The sequence below is a fragment of the Trachymyrmex septentrionalis genome, unplaced genomic scaffold (assembly GCF_001594115.1).
Source record: "Trachymyrmex septentrionalis isolate Tsep2-gDNA-1 unplaced genomic scaffold, Tsep1.0 scaffold126, whole genome shotgun sequence".
In the NCBI taxonomy this organism is placed as follows: domain Eukaryota; kingdom Metazoa; phylum Arthropoda; class Insecta; order Hymenoptera; family Formicidae; genus Trachymyrmex; species Trachymyrmex septentrionalis.
The window spans coordinates 1,004,654-1,031,253 of record NW_017304395.1 but is presented as its reverse complement, the minus strand read 5'-3'; the positions used below and the strand labels follow the sequence as shown (position 1 = coordinate 1,031,253).

Genomic DNA, 26,600 nt, shown 5'->3' with positions numbered 1-26,600 from the left:
TCTTTCTGAGAGTGCGTGTGTGCAACATGGAGAGGGTTCCGTTAGCGCACATCCTGATTTAGTACACCATTCATATTGGCTCGTGCCTAGTAATTTTTTACTGTTTACCAATGAGAATATCTTTATTTTAAATTGGCCAATTAGCAATGTGCATTATCGGAACTTAGTTTGCAATGTGCTGTGGGTAATATGGTCGTAAGTGCAATGTATTGTGTACAATATTGTAGTGTGCGTAATATGCTGTAATATTATTGTATGCAAACGAAGCTGTAAATAATCGTTTTGTAGGCAAACGGAGCCTTTTCCACACACAGGTAAGAATCTGCGCAGTGCGCAAAGATCTGTTTAGATTCAAAGAACCTAACATCCAAAGAAAACAGGATCGTTTTCATACATAAAGAAGATCTATTTTATAAACCAAGAATAGTAAATTAATAAGAAATTAACTGCAAGTATATAAAATTGTGTATTAATAATTCTCAAAATTTCAAACACACTTTTCTCGAAATCGTATTTTTCAAGTCCATTGAAATTATAATTAAAAAATTAATAATCAGATCAGCTTTATTTCATGAATAATTCGAAGTAACAAATGTGTTACATCTTTTTTTGTGTAAACCTATAAAACCAATAAAATATAAATAATCTTTTTTTTAATTGATAAAAAATAATGAAATATCTAATCTTTTTTTCAAACAAGTTTTACTTTAAAAAAATTTTGTAATTTACAGCAAGGTTCATACAAAAGATACACTAATAACATAAAATATATCTTATAATAATTATATAATAATTATTAATAACATGTGATACCTAATATTTGCTTGTTTTTAGTAATAACTTTTATTTATTTGTTATTGTTCTTTGTTTTTGCACACATATAAACTGTAACGAAATTGATCTTACACGGAGAAAAATAATTGAGATTTTTACTTTAGAAGACTAATAAAAATATTCTGGCTATTTTTACCGAATTTGTGATAAATTTTATTTGCCTGAAAGTAAAAATACCAGAGATTTAAGATAAAAAGTACATTATGATTACAGTACATCATTTCAAATGACTATTATCTTATAGTAAAATAAATCATACTTTCAGTAAAGTAAATCGCACTATTTTCAAAATTGACGAGCACAAACAACTCTCAGAACTTTTATATATATATATATTTTTTTTACTACACAGTAAAATAAATTTTATCAATGCTAAAGAAAAAAATATTCGTCGATAAAGTAAATTCTACTATTGAGATGTTTGATAAATTATAAATTTACTTTACGACGACAATCTCATATATCAGAGATGTAAAAAAAATTTTACATAAGTAGGCATGTATTCCTACATAAACTTGATAATTCCATAAAGTTTACTAGAATTCTAGCGTATATTACTATACATTTTTCTCCTATATATACTAAATACTATACTATATTAATATATTTAATTTTTTTATTTTAGATCGTTTTAATAAGCCTTATATACAACGCCTATGTTCCAAAATTTATTGCAGTACTGAAAATCTGTAGTGCACGTAAACTATAGATTTTTAACACAAGCAGTGATTTGAAGCAGTACCAATGTCAATGATAAAACGTTTCGTGAGACTATAAGTCGGGTAAATGTTAAATAAAATTTTTTGAAAAAATTTATAACTGTTAAATATATATAAAATATGTCCCTAAAATTTGTCGGAGTATAGTAAAAAAAAAATTTGGTACTTATTCGGATTAACGGATACCGCATCGATGACTTTGACGTATGTCGTCAAGGTTATGATCCTGAGTGGCCTTTAAAAGGATTTAGGTGATCACTGTTCGTTCAAAAGTTATTAACAAATAAAGTTTAAAAAATGTCTTATTTCTACCATATACAATATTAAAAACTATCCTATATTCTTCTTACGTAGGCGCACGACTTTTCACACAAAATGAGGTCCACTCCATCTGCTCCCCAGCTAAGGAGCAATTTCTTCTATATAGACAGGGGAGAGATGGAGTGAACCTCGTTTTGCGTGAAAAGCCTGTCAAAATACAGCAGAAATAAGATATTATTTTTTAAACTTTATTTGTTAATAACTTTTGAACAAACAATGACCGCCACCTAAAATCTTTTGAAGATCATTCATGTTATGGTCGACAACATATGTTAAGGTCGAGGTTAAGGTCATCGACGCGGTGTTCGTTAATCCGAATAATTATCTTTTCTGTAGACAGATTTTTAGCGAATAAATAGTTTTTTGCAAAAATAAATAAACATTTTAGACTAAAACAAGGATAGATTTTTATAACGATTGAAGGCTATACGTTTTGCAAGAATTTTAAAGCGGTCAAATCTCAATAAATGAGTGAAGAAAAGGTCTTTTCCAGTGATCTTTATTTTTTTCAATTTAACTAATGGAGCGATCTTAACGACGTACATTTCATTTTGTAGATATTTTGAATACCTACATTTTTCATATTAAAGTTTTTTTTTCAAACAATCAATATTTTTTTGTTCTATACGTGAAAAATCTGCTTTTTTTGCACCGTTCCAAAAATTTTTTTTGCATATTTCCCATACGAGTCTCAAACATATACGTTTTGTGAAAAAAAATGCGTTGCTTACAATTTTTTTCCGTTCAACGTCTAATTCTACTGAACTAATATGCTGTGGAGAATACAAGGTTATCTTTAAATATACACGGTGTTCCAGAATGACCGCCAAATATTTCGTGTGCTAATAGAGCGGACTAAACTAAGTCGATAAATCCATTATTATTTTGCAATTTTCCCAATAGTTAACAAGACATTAAAAATCGTTGAATATTGAGTTTTAATAATTTTTTTTACTAAAATTTTTTTTTTTATTAAGTTTACAGAAAAATAGCAAGAAACAAAAATTATTTTTTTTTTTCATAGAGCTCTAAGAATTTTTTCAGAATTCTTTATCAACTTGTTAGTACTGCATTTTCTTATTGACAATCATTTTTACCAACACGAGAAAATGCAGTAAAAAATTCTGAAAAAATTCTCAGAACTCTATAAGAAGAAAATAAACAATTTTTGCTATTTGCTGTTTTTTTTTGTAAAGTTGATAGTACTTGAGTAAAAATTTATTGCAAACCAATATTCGGCGATTTTTAGTAATTAATATCTTGTTAACTATTTCGAAAATTGCAAAATGTGGTAGAAGACTTTTCGACTCAGTTTAGTCCGTTCTACACAAAATATTTGGCGATCATGGGACATCCTGTATATGAAACTGCTAAAGACTCGAAATTAAACCAAAACGTCTAATTTATTTTAAATAAATTTTGTTCATTAATTTATATTACGTTCGTTTAACTTTTAACAGCTTTTTTATCTAATTTTTCTCAAATTTCAGAATCCTATTAATTTTTTGTTCAAAATAAATTAAATGTTCTTCGAAATTTTCAGGGAAAACAAGTTAAAAAAATAACAAAATTAACCATCTTTCAATTTTGAATTAAAGCTTTCTTGTCTCGAGATGTTCGATGTAACAATTTTCTTCAGAAGAATCAATCGAATTAGTGAGGATAAGGAAGGGAGACGGGAAGGAGAGGAGGTTCATGCGTCATAACACGCGTGCGTCGCTCTAAAAGCCACGGGTTGCCACCCTAAATGTTGTAACTATTTTCAAGCCGTGGCCTGGCAGAGCACGACGTTTATATCTGAATACACGAGGGCGAAAGCGGCATTATTTTCGGCTACACGCGATTTAATTTAATCCTGAGTTTCTCGTCCATCCGGAGAAAATCTCGAAGTCAAAAGAGGTATCGTACGTATCCAAAAGCTGCTGATTCAAAAACCAAAACTTGACTTTTTTCCACACGACGAGCAAAATCACTTTCCCATCCTTTTTATCTTAAAGAAAACTGTCAAGAGTTATTTACATTCGCACAAATTATTGTAGATACAGTGAGTGCAAAAAGTATTCGTATAAGGAAATTTTTTATAAAAAATAAACAGCTATTTTTTATAAAAAATAAATATATAACAACTTTATAGAAAATAAACATTAATTAGCAATTTTATACAATGAATACATTTTGTTCTAATATAAACAAGCGAGCTTCGCATGTATTCCTGATTTTAGAATTTTGTTTACTTTTAAGATGATATATTTTCTATAATTAATGCACATCTTTTTGGTTAATATAATTTTAAGAAATATATAGTCTATTTTACTTTTTATGAATAAATTATTATTACTCAGCAAGAAATGATCGTCGATTAGATATCATGAATTCACATCAAATTAGTGTTGAAATTGTCGTATCGATATTGATACATCAATTTGATGAGTCATTTCTCACTGGATATGATGTTTATGTTTCTATCTATCTATATCAGCTTGATTTCATCCATTACTGGATATCGGCCTCTTCCAACCTTTTCCATTCTACATGATTTTTAGAAGGAAGGAATTTGGTATTAAAACACCACGCTCTTGCTATGCATGTTGCAAGTGTACATATATATATATTCACTGATATATAGGACCTATAGTTTTTAACGTTGAATCCGAACGATGATTGCAAAGATACTCTCGGAGGTTTGCCATTGCCCTCCGAGAAATGGCGATCAAATAAAATTTTATGTAAAGCTCTAGATATACCAAAGTAGTGCATTCCTTTTATCTAATCCGAAATACCGACAACCTTCCTATTGGCTATTTCAACCGTCATTTCGATTTAGTTGTCTATAGTCCAATACGCGCTTAATATTATTGATAGTAGGATATGGTTAGTAAATAAAAAGTAGAGGAGCTGTGCGCTACTTTCGTACATCTATAAAAGCTTTAATTTTATGTTCCGGCTGAATTTGAATTCTGGATCTTTGGCACAAAGAGCATTCACATTACGCTCTGCGTCATTATGTTTATGTTTACTTTTCAAAAATAAGATTTAAAAAAAAAATATTTTCCCTATACGAATATTTTTTACACTCATTGCATATAATAAATTACAACATGAAAGAGCTGTTCAAAAAGCTCTGCAAATTTAACACACGTATGAAAAATGCTTATTTATTAAAAATATATATATATAGTTTATATGTTAGATAAAATATATGTGAGTTAGAAAGTATTTACATTAGCATAAAAAAATTATAATTTATAGAATGTGTCCGAGATTGCACAATAAAAACGGTTATCATGATTAATTCTGATTAATTGATATGCTCGACTAATTTATGTATTGTTGTTTATTAAAGTCATGAGAAACTTATTAATATCACTAAAAATTCGATATGCGTAAAAGAAAGATATATCTTATCTTTTAAAAATATTACTTACGTATAAACGTAAGTAATATATAAACATTTTAATAACACATTCATTTAAAAATATAAATCGCAACAATAAAGGAAATTCATACACACGTCAATCTTTGTAATTAATTTGGAATGCCACCATACTACTGCGCATTTTATTATTAGTTTATTGTTAGTAAATAACATTGTTTTTATCCGATATTTTTGCCGATTAAAAGTGTATTTATTCGAAATCGTAATATAATAGAGAACCAGGAAATGAAGAGTAAACTAGCGTCACAAACAATTAGGCGTAAATAAGTTTATTATCATGTTAAAGCGTATTTTTACTTATCGAGCAACATCAATTATTGTAAACGAATCAATGCTGTGCAATGAAAAAAGATATTATAATTAATTCTGAATAATTTGTATGATTGACTAGTTTATGTGTTGTTGTTTATTAACGAGAAACTTATCAATATCATTTTAATATCCGATTATGATTGATGTTAAAAAAATACGTTACAAAACAAAACAAAATGTAAATTGGAATTGATATTTTAAAAATTATAAAATATCAATAATAAAATTAATAATTGATTGAATAAGTAATGAATTGTCTTATAATTTTGATAAATAATATACAATGTTGTTAATAACAACGTTATTTAATCAATAACACAAAAAAGAAATGCTTAATTTAAAGAATATTGAAATGTTTTATTTTTGTCCCCATTTTTTAAACGCTTGAAAATGTTTTAAAACTTCTTTAAGTGTTTAAAAAATGGACAAGAATAAAACATTTTAGTATATCTTAAAATTGAACACTTCTTTCTTGAGTGAAGATAAAACAAAAGATTTAATTTATTACGAACGCAATAGTAACAAGAATTTGTCTCATCACAATTATTTGTAATAAAAAGATGACATCATATGAGAACAACAATACAAGGACGATATATATTATCGGATGATATTAAACAGAAACCTCAGAAAGATAACATTAATAAGTCTACAAGGATCAAATTCATAGACAGATAATAGCGTCAACATTTCCAAGAAACGCGATGATTTCATGACGTAATTAATGTGCTTGTTTATTATTTTCATTGAGTCTATATATCGCAATGTTACGCTACATTACATAAATAAAATGAGTTTTTCATATATAGGTAATCCAAACCTATAAATAATACATATACATTTGATCTTATAAATAAGTGTTTATTAGATGATTATGAAGTATCTTCCTTTTCATAAAATTATATCTTTTTGATTTACTTGATTCTACCTTCAATTGAAAATAATTATTGTACGCCAATAAATGAAACGAATTAAATTGAATTTCAATTTAATACTAAAGTAGATAATGCACATTTTAAAATTTTATAATTTTAATATTCACATATGTCTGATATCTTTTATCGTAATGAGTATACAGAAACTTGCAGACCATTGGGATCGCTACCTAAATAGCAAGAGTTGATTACTTTTAGGGTGATTGTTACGGAGTGAATAAACGTATTTAGTAAGAGTACAGATGATAATAAAATATTCTATCACATACATACATCAGCCTATTTCATTTAAATAATCCCTACGCAAGGCATATATTAAATATGTTAAAAGATTTTAAGGAATGAGTCCCTTACACAAATTCAAGACAAAAACTTCATATGATTATACATCCGAAACGGTCTAATTTCAAAAATACAAGGTGTCAAAGTTGAAAAAATTCCGTTATTCCAAAAAATTTGAAAACCATTCAAGTTATTTTGATGAATCTTTATATATTTGAAAGACATGAAGCCTCATTTTTTGGGGCTTTGTGATTTGAAGAAATATCAAAATTTCTCAAATAATTTCTTTGTAGATTATTTACAATTAAAAAATGTTAGCGTGTGAGAAAGTAATCTAGCGTGTGAGAAAATAATCTAATCCTAATGTTAATAAGAATAAAAAGATAATATCAAATATTATATTACGTTCGTGTTATCATTTTAAAGATTATGTCATAAGTGCTTCTATTACGCCTCCATAGGTAGCAAATAAGTAATAATTATCACTTTTTTATTGTTAGTGAAAAAAGTACAGAAGTATTAATTTCTTTTTATCATTAAAATTAAAATTCTTTTACTAATTTTATTTTATCTTTTTGCACATCACTAAATATAATTATCCTTTTTAAAGAAGTCACATAAAAGTCAAAAACACAGACGTGATCGGAATCCTTCCTACTTCCTTGTAGAGTCAGAGATCCTTAAAACTGTCGACAAAAAATAGACGAAGCGAAATCATGTTTTCCACTGACGTAACAGCGTGATCGTTCGAACGAGCGTTTTATTCTTCATAATTAAACGGTAGGCAAGGTAGAAGTTATCGATGGCAGCGCATTAAAGGTTTCGCGAACAATTCCTGCAACGCTTTTGCAACTCGTCATCGGCGCATGCGGTTGAGAAACCGCGAGCTCACCAATTTTGTAAATCATACGGTATGACATAAATATGAAAATTGTTACGATAAATGTACACGTGCTGAGGTATAAAACACTTTAATCTCAAGGATAGCAAATAAAAGAGATAAATATCACACTAACACAATTTCATTTAAAATAAATGCTCTGTCAGGAAATGAACATTTTTTACATATCTCTATGCTAAATATTTTGATAATTGAAATTTTAATTAAAATTTTTTTAAACGGAAAATAAGTTAAAATTACAGAAAAATACTTATTTATTGTCTAGATGCGTTAATGGGATCTCGTTTATTTTCTCCGGAAATCCTTGTTTATAATCTTTGAATTTTTACGATACGATCTGAAAATTTATACCTTAACCTTGCGATACATTGTCCATATCGTATTTCAGAACAATCGAAGAGATGTACATTTCTGCAGGCGCATCTAAGCTGCTAAAAAATAGCCAGGTAGACAACGCACGCGGTGCATCATCGCTGCATACGTAGCGGTTACACGCGTTTCACGTTACAGTGTGCATATTAAAATTTTAAGTTTCATTACCTCCAGTCACGTATGCGAGTCCGAAATATTACACTATCTCGAAGCAATTAGGATCGAGATACTACTTGGATGATTCCGCAAATTTTTACATATATGTACATAATTTATTATACATAAATATAATATATTTATACTATGTGTGTGCCATAGTATACGATATAAAATATAATAAATGTAATAATAATGTAAGATTATAATATAGTAGAAATTATAATATATAATTGATATATGTACATTATACCGCACTGAATATTCCTGGGATTTCCTCTCAGGAATTTCTCTTTGGACCATTAGTTGCTTTAATATTCTTCTTGATAAATCGTTAACGTTTATCTATTTGCTTCGTGTAATATACTTTATGCGAGATAGAACACCTCGACGTCTCATGGATGAATAAGGATCACATCTCTCGAGAGGACATTGCCCATATACGACTTGTTGCTAGGTGCTTCGAGGTCAATTGTTATGGTTTCTACTGAGTCGGTTCGAAGATTAGATATCCCGATCTAAATATTCGTACTTTATACGTTACTATTCACGGATTGAGTACATAGTACGTTTCTTTGCGAGATATTTTCGGGATTATTTAAATAAAATTTTATTTTCCGATTATATTATACAACAGAATTAAAAATTTTAAATCTTATTTTTGTATTTCATGTGTGCGTTATTTAACAGAATTATTGTTCGAAAGAGTTAATTGAATATTGAAAAATTAGAATTTTTTTCCGATAAACAGCTTTTATGAAGAAAAAGAAAAAAAAACAGTTCCTCGAAATAATCTTATCTAGAAAACAAAGCTGTCGTAATTGTCACACGTCATTACAGCATTGATTACAAATTAATCAAAGAACAAGTTCGCAAAGTGTGATTTCAGGCCGTTTAATTCAGAGTCACCCTATAAGTACAGAACAAAGATCTTTACTTTTGCGAGAGGCACTTCGCCTCACTTTCATTCGTGCGATCCATTGTTGTCGCAAACATCACTGTTCTAATGTTCAGATGAAATATAGATCGGCTTTCCCTTGATTAATTGGCCGTGACAATTGGTAAATCAATTAGAGCCAATTACATGCGTCATATCCTAGCGGAGGTGCGCAAAAGAGTCACGACTGTTGAACGTGAAACCTGAACAACTCCCTGCGGAAGCGCACGTGGTACGCGCGTGTACCACATGCACACCCTCTATTTCCCTCTCTTCTTCCGCTTTCCCATATCGATCCCTGTCATCTTCTTATAAGTAATGCTTAATCATCAAATTTGCGAGAAGGTGCAGATTAGATGACGATCACTTTACACCCGGTGCCGTTAAGAATATGATGTACGATTAACCACGTAATGGTAAGGTGGTTTTTCAGAATGTAACTAGAAAAATAGAGTCAAATCTGAATCCAGTTTTTCTATTTAATTAATATAAAAAATTGGTAAAATAGAAACACATGAAATCTTTCTCTATTTATTTATAGATGTGAAAAAAGTACCATCCAATAAGAACAAGATTATTTTGTATACGTCTATTAAACGAAAGTGTAGCATGAAACTGATATAAATGTATGGTTTACGGGTTATGATCTTAATTTGTCAAAATCATGGTTTTTTTTTAAGGTTGTTCCTGTTATTTTCATTTTTAGTATAAGAACGTCCAAACACCTTGAACTTGATACTTGATCATAGGATTTATCGTGGTCGAGGTGCGTTCTCTCTCTTCGCGCATGTATGAGAGAGAACGCACAATGTATGCGTTCTTTTCTACCTGAGTTTTATCCCTTCGAATTTCGGAGAATGTTCAGTCTAGTTATACTGTGTCTATGCACTTGACATGCGATGTCAAGATCATGACTCTGAACAATATTTGAAAGGTTTTAATCATTAATTAGACATCATAGATAATGCTAATTGCCAGTGGTATTGTAACTTTCAAGCTTCATAACTCAAAAAGTAATAGAAAAATATTTTGTTATGGTGTTTGAAAAGTTCTCGAGATAAACTATAAGAATATGTAATGAAAATGGGGATTTCTATTAAAAAAAATTAATTTGACTTTGACCTAACCTTGACGACGCCACTTAAAGTCAAACTGATAAAATCAACAAAAAGATCTTTTTAAATCCTACAACTTTTGTTTGAAACACTTTACTGTAAAACTTATATTTTCCGAGATTCAAGACTTCCAATACTCTTGAGTACAAAAAGAAGACAACAAAAGTCTAATGTTGGATTATAAGACGTTTTTTGCGTTTAAGCGACTTAAAGACGTTTTATGTCACAATTTTAGACTTTGCATTGTTGGATTGCCTTATATATATATATATATGTTTATATATGTGTGTGTGTGTGTGTATTTATATACATATATTAATGATATAATATATTTCATTAAAATATTTAGTTCATAATCACAATCATATTTTTTATAATCAATTTTTATAACCAAATATTTAAAAAAGTCCTGTGTAACATTTTCTTACAAATATTTCGACGTATTTTTCTTAGTGTACATATAATTAATTACTAACTATTATAATAATCAATAATATAATATAATTTATTAAAATCAAGCTTCATAATAATTTTTCTGTATAACGTGCGCTTCCAAATTAAAAATTAAATTAGTCATTCCTTTTATTTTCTCAAGGAACATCATGGGCGTTTTCTAGCAATAAGGGCACAGTATAACACAGTAAATTATTTCAGTTTTGTTTAATGTCGACAAACAACAAAGATATAATGATTCAATGTGTATCCTTGCTGGAAAATGTCTTATTATAGAAACGCAACTGTAGATTACATCACAGAATTTGATAATAAACTTATAACACGATAATTTTGAGACAAGTGCTAAAACAATTGTGTGAATAACAATTTGAATCCGTGAAGGTGACGTTGAAAAGTGGTGTCTTCTCTCAACTATCAGAGACATCAGTGTGACTATCACGTGGCACCCGGGAAGCGCAGCTGGCATTTATTGTTTTCGTCTCGTCTCATCAAGAGTGGAGGTTAAGCGACAATTGAACCGCAGGAAGCAGTTCGCATTAATAGAACGAATGCTCGATATACTGTAGTCCTGGTTAAGGATGTGCGAATATCATTACTGCAATTTTTTATTGTAAAATTTTACTTTACTTCAATTTTTTACTGCCAAATTCTATTCGAAAATTTATGTGTGTGTTAACAGTTTGTTTTTTCATAATTTAATTAATCTCACAAAATTATCTAAAATTTAATCTCATTAAATTTTCAATTTATTTCAAAATAAAAGCTCTTACCTGTTTTCTGAGTTCTCCTTCAAACGAAAAATAGATAATTCATAATAGCAGTGCTATTAAAATTCCAAAGGAATTCTTGTTTTACATCTATTAACTTTTGTCTGATTGTCATCGTCCGATTATTCTATTCCAGTAAACAAGTTACACGTAACGTAATATATATTATATAATAACGCGTATGTTATATTATAGTTATATTGTTGAGTGAAAAATTACAAATAACACATATATGTCACATTTGACTTAGTATTTGCTGGGATCAGTTAAAAACGTAGTAACACGAAACGTTCCGTTTTTCTTAAAAGCGAAGATCTCTTTCGAGGAAGCATAATATTTGTTTGTCATTTCGATAACAATATTTCAGCTCAACGTAATTTTTGCTTAAACTCATAATAAGTAATTATTTGAGATGATTTTTACGCCCCATCAGCAAGATAATAAAGTCCAGTCATAGTAATTTTTTGATTGAGAGCCCATATTTATTTTTTATTCTGTCTTACTTTTAAAAAAATATTGATGAATATTTATATACACTGAAAAAATTCGTTCTTCCAATGAATATGTTCATAGATTCAATAAACTCGTTCATTAGATGTGTATCAATAAATTTTATAGAAGTGATAAAATGCATTCATCATATTAATGCATTGTTTAATTAGTTAATAAAGTCTGTACATTAGCTCAATAATATCGAATTCGTTATATGTATTAAAGAAAATGTTTTAAAGAGGAACGTTAGGGTAATATTTAATTATTCAATGTCCATATTCATTGTTACAATAAATTTTAATAATAGTTTTATAACTCATATTAATTCTTTTATAAAACCTAAATCATTATGAGAATAAAATTCATTGGATAAACTTTAATAAGTTGTTTATTGTATTTACGTATATTTTTGGTTCAGGTATACATATAATAATGTCAAAAACTAATAAATTGTAGAAAAATCAATAATATACAGTAGCTAACAAGTAGTGACTTTTAATTGATATAAAAATACTTCAAAGAATCTTTTAAGATATAAAAATACTTCGAATAATCGTTTACGTATAAAAAAATCTAGATGACTTCTGGGTTAAAGAAGTTTAGTTTATATAGGACAACAGCATATCGTATCTTATTTCACGTTCTATCTATAATGCTATTTCGCGCTTCACATATAACAGTATTGTAATCACAGATCTTTTTTTTATTTTATTGTTTTCACTAAAATGGAATACTTTATATTAAAGATAAATAAGATTTAATTTCTCTTTGAAAGAAAAAGAGAAATTAAAGAGAATTTCTATGAATATTATATTACTTGCGTAGGACGTATGAAAAAATTTTAATAAATTATAAATGTTTGGCAAATCAATTACGAGAGGCTGTATCGTGTGTTTTTTTTAAATCATATGCGTCAAAATTATTTACAATCGTATATTAGAGCGTATTAGTTCATATGGCAAAGTGGCATTATTGAACTCAGTAATTTTTGGCTTTTTCGCTTTTACACCATCTACAGGGTGTCCTAGAATGACCGCCAAATATTTCATGCGCAGGTAAAGCAGGCTAAACTGGTTGTGAGTTAAAAAATTCTCTATCATTTTATAATTTTCGCGATAGTTAACAAGATATTAATTACTAAAAATGGCCAAATATATCGGTTTTTAATAATTTTTTATTCAAGTACTATCAACTTTACAAAAAAATAGCAAGTAACAAAAATTATTAATTTTTTTCTAGAATTTTTTTCTAAGAATTTTTTAGTACCACATTTTTTCATGTTGGTAAAAATTGTTGCCAATAAGAAAATGCAATACAAAAAAATTCATTAAAAAATTCTGAAAAAATTCTTAAAGTTCTATGAAAAGAAAATACATAATTTTTGTCTCTTGTTGTTTTTCTGTAAAGTTGATAATACTTAAATAAAAAATTATTAAAAATCAATCAGTGATATTTCACAATTGATATCTTGTTAACTATCACGAAAATTGCAAAATGGTAGAGGACTTTTAGACTCATTGTCAGTTTAATCCGCTGTACTCTTATGCAAGAATTTTATTGTAACTTATTAAACACCCTGTATATGTATATACAGGATGAGTCAGTTAAAGTATGACAAATATATATCTCAGAAATAAAACATTTTATAGAACAATGTTTCATACAAAAGTTGTTTAATGGGATGCATAAGATGGTATCATTGGTTTGATCTTGGATGGCGTCACCAAGATCAGATCAAGGTTACTTTGAATGTTTTAAATAGAACGTACCCTCCCAATTTTCATTACACATTCTCGTAGCTTACTTCAAGAGCTTTTAAAAACACTACACTAAAACATATTTTAATTAAGTACTTTTTGAGTTATAAGACTTTAAAATTACTGACGTTAACATTATCAAAGATAAAATATTTATATCATAATTCATTGTTACAGAGTATTGTTTAATTCATATTATTTATTGTATTATTTATTTAATTGTTTTATACACAATATTTTTTATCATTTCAAAAATATATTTGTATTGTTTTTAAAATTATAATCATACAGTAGCCAGTTGTTAAATATACATTATCGTATAAGTTTGGAAACACTTTTAATTTTCTCACAAAAAGTTTGATGAAAAAATTTTTCATATTTGTAGAATGAATAATCTTAGTAAGGCTTGTGTTCAGAAATTGATAGATATTGAGACTTTGTCATCCAATCTAGTAACTGCATGAGCAATAACGCTTTCGGATGATTGATCGTCTCACTTTTTTGATGCGATGGAATACTGCAGGTGTATAAGAATGTTTTTTTCAAACTTTAAATACGAAGCGCCTTACCGTCCCGAGTATTCCAATCATAATATTTTTTTTATTATCAAGATGCGGCTAATTTATATTATTTTGTTAATTGTAACAGCCCATTATTGAATATGGTTCAAACTAGAACCGAACCGTACAGATCATTTTTTATATTGTTATTTATATTGTTATTTATGATTTAATAAATTATTTGTACTATTTTATATTACTTTGATTGCGCTCCGTTTTCTGCGCTGACTCCTAATAACCTTCGTATTCCTCGTTATTATGTTTTATTTGGAATTAAGAATCTGTTTTATCGACATCGTTCAAGCTCGGCTGTTGTGTCAGGATCCCCTAACATTAATATTATAAATAATCACAATTTTTATTAATTTAATAAAGCAATATAAAGGTTAATAATATAAAAATTGAATATATATATGTATTTGCTAAAATATATTTTTTTTTCTCTCGTTGATTTGCTAAGAATTAAGAGAATCCTTAACCGACTAATGCCCATTTCCACTAATGTAGATTAACTTTAATATCGGTTCAACTTACTCTCGTCTTTTTCTAATTCTAAAAATTAGAAAAAAAACAAAGAATAAGTTGAACCGAGATTAAAGTTAATCTACATTGGTGGAAAAATGGGCATAAATCATATCATTTTTGTCTAACAAATACAATTTTTCTCCTTCACAGATTCGCAAATCTTTTTCCAGGATTAAAGTATATGCATTAATATGTTTGTGAGGTGAAGTTTATGCCGAGAAAGAACCAAAAATTTCGAAATTGATATATTTCTTCGTATAACATGGCGTCTCAAGCTGTCAAGTCGTGACAACATTTACTTGATATGAAAGTTTTGCAATCTGTACTTATGAAATAATAATTCACAAACACGTAGTTTGCACAAACAAATAATGTCGAATTCTTAGAATTAGACTTAGACGCTTCATCGCGACAAATTTGTTATACGAAAATTGACACGAATGTGCAACCGTGTGTATAGATTGCATAAGATATTGATGTGGTAGTATATAAATTATAAAGCATGTCAATGCGCGGCGCGACCTCTGGTGACTTCGTTTGAGTTCAAGCTTCGCTTTAAGATCCCCTTAACAAATTGTTCTGTGATAATTATCTACACTGCGTTACAAACAATAATAATAGTTGTCCATCGAAATTTATATCCATTAAATAAGCCGAAAGAGAGAGAGAAAGAGAGAGAAACGGATATAATATATCTGACAATTATCGGACATAGAATAGATATGATCAACAGCAGGTAAGTCGATAATTCAGTAAGAATACGTTATCGATTAAAGAATGAAGTGTTTCCTATTTTATCTACAGTACACTCGCTAGAAGAAGTTAATACTTAAATATCGCTAGAGGTCGTCTAGATTGTAATTTTATTAAGTGATTAGATTTACAAAGTACCATGCAAAGTATATTCATTTTTTTAGCATTAAGTGCCAAAATGGCGGATAGAGCATATAGTGTACTACTTTATCTACATATTAGATGCAGCTATCTTAATCTGTTCAAAATTTTCTAAGCATTTTTTGTCGAACAAAACATTTCTTTCGAAAAATTAATTCTCTCTTTCAGTGATTACGCATACACTGATGTACACTTTCACCTTCTGAACTGAATTTGCATGAGGTTTGTTCTTTTTCCATATCCTAGGACTTTCTTGCACAGTTTATCTTTCTTCTTTTCCTTTTTACATTATTATTAGAAGAAAAAGACCGAAAAATCATGCAAAAAAATCAGTTTAAAGGTTGAAAAAAAAACAGGGTCCTTATTCTTGAAAAATATCGCATACATTACGTATATATTTCCCTAGTTCTATATGCGATATTTTTCAAGAATAGAAACTCAGATCTATGTATCTTCATGCACATTTATGCATTAAAATATTTCAACGACAAATAAACCCAAATAAACTGTATAAACTCATCATATTAAAAAATACATAAATTAACCATTTATATATATTTCTTTGCTTATAAATAAACTAATTACAAATAAAAAAATTTATTTATACAATTTACAGTTTTATTTTCCCCTCACAAAAAATACGTTTATACAAATATATAAGTTCAAAATAATCGCTTGGTGTCAAAATGGTGAGTTTGCGGTACTTTATAAATATAATTTTTTATATATAATGATTTTAGATTTTATATTAAAATAAATATTCATAGTTGGTTTTTATATTTAAGACAACGTTTTAAGTACAGTCTTAAAATGTTATCAGAGAGCTGTGATAGTATCTTAAGACATTACTTTATTAAGATGATTTTAAAATAAGAATGCTGTCCTACAATCAGAGATTGAACAGGGTGTCCCTTTTGATTGGTTCGTCATTTTCTACCAATTCGTGTTAGTCAGAGAGCAAGGCAACACAAATTTTTTCTTACTCGTAGGATTTTGCAAGAAAATGAACAACACTCTCTAAATTTTATGAAAGACCCTCTAATCAGAGAATGCAGACCATAAAAGAGACCACTTTGATTGGTTTGACATTTTTTGTAATTCCTGTTAAAACAAGAAAGCATATATCTTTTTCTTTTTTGCACCACTGTAGAGAGTGAGATAGCATATATCTTTTCTCATTCGCAGAATTTTGTTAGAAAATGGATGACACTTTCTTATGGCCAGATTCTCTGATTAGAGGATCTGTAAATTTCATTACAACTCTATATAGATATTACTGCAAACAATTGCCAATTTTTACCCAATCTTAATTCTTATCTCTACTTTTTCGTTATATTTAATAATAAGTATAAAAATCTATATTATATTAAAAGATCGTGTTAAACAATTAATAATTCTGAACGCTCGTTGAACGACAGATTAATTCGGTAAAATATGACGTTCAAGAAGAGGAAATAGCTAATAAGAAAACGCGATGACTGCGTTCAAGAAAAAAGCTGAGCAGTAATCATTGATTCTTTAAATTTTCCTATACTTAAATTCAGTAAAAAATTAAAGACAAGACAAGAACTATATTAAAAAGTTGCTGCAATTTTTCTGTTATTCGCACAAATAAAAATTATATTATTATTGTAATATCTAGAACTTTAATTCTGTATGAAGCGTGTAGAACGTGTCCCAGTCAGAAATGATAATGGAATCGACATCGATTTGATTCCATTATCATTTCTGACTGGGGTGGTACTTTTGTTATCAAAAATTGAAAATAATTTCTTCCATGCATGTGTTGCTGCGTACTAACGCTCATGTACGTCAAGCACGTATCTTTATGGTTACTTTAGAAACTCTTCCTTAATTCTAATCAGAGTCTAGATATGAGCTATGTTTTATGGGAACATTCTGTTTTGCGTTTACAGCGCTCGTAAGCATTATTCGTCCTTGTTTAATATATTTAATGGAGAGTAAAAATAAACTGATGCTTCGTACGAGTGTAAAAACGGAATGCACCCAATATGGTCTCTAGTAATTTTAACAAAATTACACGAGATACAAGGACATACTATTTCTTTCTTTTTCTATTTCTATTTGTATCTTTTTCTTTTCTCTCTCTCTCTCTCTCTCTCTCTCTCTATCTCTATCTCTATCTTTTTATCTTTCAAGAGTTCTTAAAACACCAATCAATAGTAGCTGTTTCATGTTTTGATTCTGATTAGAGATACCCCAATCAAATCATGCTTTTTTCAAATGTGCACGTTTGATGAGCGTGTTAACGCACAGCAATGCATGTATGAAAATCTTTCAAGAATAAAAATTTAATTTTAGTGGTATTACAATTACAATAAAAAAATAATTTCAAAAAATTTGAATAAAATTGATTAGTATTACTTAAAATTTATTTCAAACTATAAAAAAAAATTTGTTCATTATTTTATAATAAACCAATTTGATGTATTAATTAATTAATTTGATATATAAATATATATATATATATATATTTATAGTTATATTATATAAGTCAAGTAAGAGCGTGATCGAGTTCATGTTATTAGCCTTGAGATAGGTTCGAATAGTTTCATATGATATATCTAAACCTTTCTGCTTCAATTTTGCTTGTCCTTGACGCAGTCAAGTTAAGCTAGGATTCCGCGAAAACAGATTCATTATTTTTTTATCGTCTTTTTTTGTCCACTTTACATATCGAGCCACGTTCCGGTAAATCATCGACATTTTTTGCCACATTATGTCGCTGCACTCACTTCTGTACGAATGATTTCGATCTTTTCATATATTTAGTAGCCGCTAATTGTGACATTTTTGGACCTTTCGGGTGAGTGCAGAGAAATACAACGTGAGGAACACGCTTCATAGCGTGATGCGTATTTGGTACTCATGGTGCTTAATGTGATTCTCTTAAGAAAGTTCAATGACAACTGAATCTTCCTTGATAGTGCATCAAGGACAAAGATGCCCTCTATGGATTCATGATAGATTTAGGGCGATATCTTTTATTAGCTTTGAGTAAGGCCGACCACGCTCTTACTTGACTTACTAAATATTCCTATATGTACTAGTTTATCAAAAAAGTTCTAACCTTTGGATTTTTACTGAATTTTTCATAGAAATATATTTTTTATAGAAACAATTTTTACATACAGGTTTATTCAGAAATAGCGATATCATTCCTCAAAAATTCAAAATAAAGAGAAACTATCATGTTTAATAATCACCATTCATTCACCATTATTCTGCTAGCTGCCAATTTGATCACGATATTTCGATTTCTTTACACATGCAAAAAATTTATGACTATCTGAATTTATTCAACAGTTTCGAATTATCGTCTTCATAAGAAATGTTTCATTGAACGAAATAGACTAATCAAATGATGGATAATATAATTAGAACCTATACCGAGTGTGATCTCGAGTCGTCTACAAGTCTAATGGTACCGAGACTAAATCTGGTAACTAGCAAATTTGGTAGCAAATAGTTTTTGAACATAACAATCTTAACCTTAAAGAATAATTGTCATTGTATTTAAAATAATTTGTATGTAAAAACCATTTCTGTATATAGAAATCGAAACATTATTCAGATCTTTCTTGACAACCTGAATGTTTTTCATATTATAATTTTACATAAAATTATTATAAATTATTATAATTCTGTCACTTTAAGTTCATTTCATATAAAAATTATAATCTTAGTGAGACTAAAAAAATGATAATCATAATTATTAGTACAATTATACATAAGTGCTGCAGAATATTGATATTTAAAAATTTAGAAACTATAATTATATTTGCATCACTTTGCCATTCAAAGAAATATACATGGACAACTTTTGTAATTCGAATCATGATTATTAATTTATTTCAAATTGACATAGAGTAGTTTATAATAATAAAATGTGTCATTAAACTCTATTATCAATCTCACACATATGAAACGATGAAATATGTACAAATCATTGATTAAATACAATTGCAAAGTTTTCGTCTGATAAACCAAAATTTGATTCTGAAGATCATTTCAGATATGTCAAACATGATAACACAATTTAAGGTTATTTCTTGTTTTATCCGCAATAAAGCGGTTTCGTTAAAAGTCATTTGTATGGGCATAAGTTAAATGTTTTGCCGTGTTTATTTATTCATTTCTGACGTCGTAAGTCTACTGTGGGTGATAATCCGAAGATAAGTATAGAAACAAAACACGAAAATTAATTATACATACAACCTTCGCGCTGCACGCACGCTTGCACATTATGTTAATTTTTACAAAAAAGTTATTAATTTAGGATTTGTTCACACACACGCGCGCGCGCGCGCACGCGCACGTATAAAATTATTCCGTATTATTTCTCTTTTATGGAAATTAAAGATTTGATGTGATTCGTTTGATAGATTAAGAATCATTTTTACATAACATCGTCTATATCTGTCACAATATAAACTTTTCTTTATTTGATGATCTGAGAAATCAGTTCCAATGTGAATTTGATGTGACTTATTCCATTAAGCGACAAAATCTTGATATACAACTGCATAGGTATACACGTATCTGCCATTATTATGACAGCTGATATATCGTAAAGCAATACAAACACTTAAAATTGATCTATCTTTATTACGTAAGATCGGAACGTCTTGCGTTCGTACATACTTGTGAAAGAAATTACCGTTCCGTCCTGAGCATTAATTAATCACTCTCGCGAGTTATAACGATAGAATTGCCCGAGACACATGTCGCGCTGTGCAACAACTTTTATCAAACTTGTTCTTAACAGTCGTGTATTAATTAATATTTGTCTAAGTTAATCAAACTATGAACAATAAGCCATACTAGCGCGATAAATTAATAACTAATTGCAATTTAATCGACGAACGGATTGCAAACCCGACCGGTCGAGAGTACATCAATTGATAAATTACGCGCGTTAGTATTTTAGCATCAATTTCACCACTCACTCGAAAACTGGACCAGTCGACCCTGGACCAAATCCTGACAAACATGGCTGATAAAATGTCTCCTCACAAATTCCCAGTTCTAATGGTCTTAATATCTTTCCGTTAATTCTTTCGTCTTCTTTTTTCTCTTTTTCCTTTTTGCAGTTTTATGATTGAAACAAAGAATGGCAAATACCGTATAAATCTAGTATCGATGATTACTTGAGAAATTATACATACAGTACTGATCGATTCGCAACCCGCGGACAATATCAATGCGACATTGACACGGAAAATTAATGTTTAAACACATGGAAAGTTCAAACGCGTTAAATCCGCATAAAGGAGAAAAAAGAAATTGAAGAACACGGTCCTTAGAAAGAAAACATAAATCACTCACCGGTATCGTTCTCGTGCCCTTGGGGCTCATCCCCCACATCCTCGGTGGCTGTGGAAAATGCTGCAACAGATAAGGAAAGAGCAGAGTGAGATCAGCCGTTTTACATGTAGGCTGCGTTCGGAAACATCACTCAGGTGTCCTCATGTATCATCTTATCCTTGTTTAACATTGGATGAATAATAAGGATAAAACGATGCACAGGGGCACTCGGGTGATGTTTCCGAACGCAGCCTAGAAAGACGCAGAGGCAGAGAAGATCGAGGGGAAAGTGATTATTAATGCGGGACGCGTCGTAAAGTTACGTGCCCTCAAGGCGATTGCGACCTTCTACGTTGACGGACGGACATTAAACTATAAGCATTAAGTTGCAGCCAGCCCCGCGATAATTAACCCTTTGACTGGTCGGAGTTATTTATGCGTTATGACGTCTGACTGGGTCCGGATAGAAAGATGAATGCAAAATTAGGCTTGTTTGCGTATTTGATTCTTATAACAATCTCAATGCTGTAAGATTATGTACAGTATGTCTCCAAATTACCGGATGCTGTCTCAACGGCAGATCTTCTGGTCAATTTAAAGTCGACTTTTCTTAGCAAACATAATAAGATATCAATTTTATGAGGGATTAAAAGAAATGGATTTTTCGCCAACTAAATTCCTTTGAAAAAAATGAATATGCATACTATTTTCAGATAAAAAATAAATTTAAAAAAATATTTTTGTTCAAGAAAAACTTTTGATCAAGAACTTTATTAAAAGATATCTGTTAGTTTCAAAACGTCTTGTTTAGAATCTACTGTGAGCATTATACGTGTGTGTGTGTGTGTGTGTGTGCGCGCGCGCGTGTGTATGTGTGTGTGTGCGTGCGCGCGCGCGCGCGCGTGCATATATACAATTATACATATGTATATATACATATAATTATATAATTCAATTATTACATAATGTAATTTTATTGTGACTTATTTTAATGCCATAAGATTATCTACAACTAATTATCTACAACTAATTATCGGATGCTGTCTCAACGCAAATCTTCTGGCCAATTTAAAGTCACTTTTCTTAGTGAATACATGTCGAGGCATCAACAATTATAACCAATTACAAGAAATGGGCTTTTTGCTAATTAAATTCCTTTAAGTTTAAGACACCAAATGAAATTAACTTTTCTAATTAAGTAAAATGAAATTAAATAAATAACAATAAATAAAGGGCAAAGTAAGAGTCACATTTCTTTAAAAAAGTCACACAATTAAAAGAATAAATCACATATAGAGAAAAGTAAAATTAAATAAAAATATAAATATGTTATCGTAAATGAATACGAACATTTGCGATAATTAATTTGTACTGCGATTTTTTCGATAAGCTAATGTCTGAAGAGGGCTCAATCCGGTAGCCGAAACTTGTAATTTGTATTTAAACTGAGTTTTTATTATTTTTTATTTTTTATTATATATTTTATTTTATTTTACTTTTCTCTATATGTGATTTATTCTTTTAATTGTGTGACTTTTTTTAAAGAAATGTGCTTACTTTGCCCTTTATTTATTGTTATTTTGTATAGGAAGAGTCCTTCAATCCGTTTAATGAAATTAAGGCAAATAAGAGTGTGATGCAGTTGTTGAAGCGTGATTAAATAATACTGTTGTTTTGTGCAGTATTTTGAATATATATTTCAATACGAATGTTCCGTACGACTCTTTTTTGAATCATCATCAACGATACACAGTTCTTCGATTCTCTTGGCACTTCTCTCATACACTACAGGCAGCCACTAGTGGATTAGATGATTTCAAGTAAGGAATTATACAAGTTTTCATAATCTACCAAGAATATGGTGCAATTTTCACATATATTTCAGAAAATTTGTATAAAAAATACAATTCATATACCTCACTTGGAATTATAATTATCCAATCCACTAGTGCTGTTTATAATTTTTACAACTGTGTTAATATTTGTACTTTAAACAAACTATATATATAAAAGTTGTGTTTAAATATTCTATTTTTATTGAACAACACATTTTTATTCATTTTCTTTGATTATTATATTATTTTTATTATTATAACTTAAAATTCAAAAATAACAAAAATCTAAATTGTCTATAAATATATCTACTTTAAATATTCATAATAATTTATGCAAAGTTTCATTGCGATTCACTGATTAGTTACAAAGATATAGAATAAATAAATATTTTGTTTATTTACAGAACAACTAGTTCATGCATTGCAATATAACTTTACGTAAATAATCTTGAATGCATATAATGTACTTATATTAAAAAGTTGAGATTTTTGTTATTCATTTTATAGTACATTTTTAATAGACCACAGATTAAAAATTATTACTATTTATTAAAATAACTTATAATTTAAACAGTAAATTGTCACCAAATTTGTCATTTTATTTTTAAATATAATTTAGAATAATCTGTAATTTTTTTCAGAACTTTGTTATTAAGTTTAAATAATTCTTAATCGAACGACGAAACAAGGGCAAATGAGAATATAAATTTCATAGTAATTCGTGCGCCAAAGGTTCAATTATATTTAAAGCCTATAATGGTCGAAGCTGGATATTAGATGCTTTAATACTCGTAATTTCTATGTAAATTTATCTACTAAATATGTAGTCATTTGAACTGCGCGTCGAATTGGTTTTTTGGACTTATAAACGCAATTAAACTATTTTAATATCACAAATTAAATTGACAAGCAATTTAATAATTTGATGCTCAATAGGCGTTCTATTAGAAAGATGTTGATATGCTAAAAAATTGTAAATATTGCGAAAAATATTACCTCGGTCGAGAATCGAATTCTGGCGTTTCGTGCAAACATCTCCTAACCTTTAGACTAGATTACCTTAATAATATTCTTCACAATAATCGATATGTAAAACAATAACGCATTTTTCAAGCAGCGCGTATAAACAATAATTAACAATTTATTAAGATCATACAGGATGAGCCATTAGAATCCGGACAATATTAAATTAAAAATTTCCGCCATATTAGAATTCACCCGGAGTCCTTGTTGATTTTTCCCTCGCATGTTTCTTCCTTGCCGTGGAACCTTCTTCGAATTCCTCTGAAGCGCATACTTTCTTGGCAACATTATAGACCATTGATTTCGAATATTCGAAAAACGTTATTATTTCTCTTGATATCCTTTCGGCGCGCAAACTTTCAGGGATCGCTGCCCTTCGCTTATATTCTATGATATTCATAATCGACTTGATTACTTTGAAGTTAGGAATGTTTCATTCACGCATCTGCTTATTTCAATGCAAAGTAGCAGCTACAGCTGCTATAAGTGAATTCCAATATGGCGGAAAATTCAAATTTAATTTTGTCTGGATTCTAATGGTTTACTCTGTATACGTGAATACACAACAAATAAAAGGTTAAAGCCTACAGGCTTATATAAATGATAATTCTTCGATATTTTTTTTCAGAAAAATCAACTTCGGTCAAGTACTTTGTTACAGAAAAAAATTTGATGGTTTTAGGATATCTTGTTTAAAATATATTACATAAGCATAAGAAAAACATATGATTGCGTAATAAGTACAATTCTAGTTTTGATACAATACTGACACATTTCTGTCTGGGCGTTCTATACTCAAAAAACAACAAAATCGCAAAAATTCCGATAATTATATGACATAATATAATTATAATGACAAAAGTTTGTACAACAAATAGTTTTATAAAAGTCATGAGGATAAAAGTATTGTAGTGTCGAAAACTTTATCAAATAAAGATGACAAATGCAATGATGGTTAATAACATTTTATTAGTTATAACAATTTAAGGATATTTTATATATATTTTCAAAACAATAATAAAATTATTAAAAAATTACAGATTATTCTAAATCATATTTAAAAATAATATGGTGACGGTTTACTATCTGGATCTCATAAAGTTACTTAAATAAATAATAACATTTTTTAAATCTGTGCTTCTAATAAAAATATATGGAAATATATTATAAAATAAATCATAAAAATCTCAATTTTTTTTAATGTACATTATGTATTCAAGATTATTCATGTAAATTACATTGCGATGTAAGAACAAGTTGTTCAACTGTAAATAAATAAAATATTTATTTGTTCTATATCTTTGTAACTAATCAATGAATTGCAATAAAACTTTGCACAAATTACTTTGAATATTTAAAGTACTTATAAAAGAAAAATGTAAATTTTTTAATCATTTAAAAAAATTTTCATTTTTAACAATAAAAATAACAAATAAAAAAAACTAAAATGTATTATTAAAAAAAAGTATATTCTTATTCATACAACTTTCATATGTGTATATTTGAAGTTTGTAAATATTACATACTTCCAAATTAATTTAATTTTCTTTGCAGAGACTGTACGTGTGATACATCCTTAATTTTAGTGAAATAACGAAATAATTATAATAAATATAATAAATATAATTATAATAAATAATTATAATCACTATAGAATTCAATAAAATGAATAATAATAATAATAATAATAATAATTGATTATAATTATATTGTTTAATTATATTGTTAAATTTAGATATATCTTATATTTTTTAAATACGTTCTTTGAAATCAATAATTATGGTACAATAATGTACTATGACACACTTTTTCAATAATAATACTTTTTAATAAAACTATTTTACATATACTCGTATATGATTATGTTCTTGTACTTTATTTTATTATATTTACTACAAAAGCTTAACATTATTTTGTTTCATATTTAAATAATTGATTCATACAATTTATTCATTTTTATTTCCAAAACATCATAATATATAGTTACAGTGGTATTTATCTTCAATTTTCTAGTCGCTAATATTTATTTTTCTCTCTGAATGTAACAAAATGTAAGAGAGTAGGAACAATGCCCATCGTGTAAATGACACAATCACATCTTTCAATACAGAACAATTTAATTTATTCATTTACGAGGTACGCATTTTTTTTGCTATTTATTCTCGATTGTTATTTACTCGATAGGCACGAACACGCGTATTGGCACGATCCTACGCGATAAATGGAGAATAAGCTTTGCTCGGTGACCCATTAAGTCTGCAACTTGTTCCACAACCTATAGGACATCGTAGATGTGAACAATATCACTCTGGAGATTTCATTCATTATTTACGCCTAGAAAAGATTAATCGAAGAAACAATCGTGATTCTTTTAAAAATGTTTTATACATATTAATATTTTCAAAATAATAAAGTTATGAAAAAATTACAGATTATTCTAAATCACGTTCAAAAATAATACAATCAATTTGGTGACGTTTACTATCTTTATCGTTTACTAATTATAAATTATTTTAATAAATAGTAGTATTTTGTAAATCTGTATTCTAATAAAAATATATAGAAATATATTATAAAATAAATAATAAAAATTTTAATTTTTATTAATATAGGTACATTATGTATTCAAGATTATTTACATTG

General features: G+C 28.5%; 1 protein-coding gene across 4 annotated transcripts in view; it reads right to left on the bottom strand.

The window, feature by feature from the left end:
* The window catches only part of LOC108756012, a 141,827-nt gene that overhangs the window by 36,568 nt on the left and 78,659 nt on the right, over positions 1-26,600 (bottom strand). For all 4 annotated transcript variants that reach the window (XM_018499550.1, XM_018499560.1, XM_018499566.1 and 1 more), the window contains exon 3: positions 21,121-21,180. In XM_018499550.1, the coding sequence (XP_018355052.1) occupies positions 21,121-21,180 (60 nt within the window). The remainder of the gene's footprint in view (positions 1-21,120; positions 21,181-26,600) is intronic.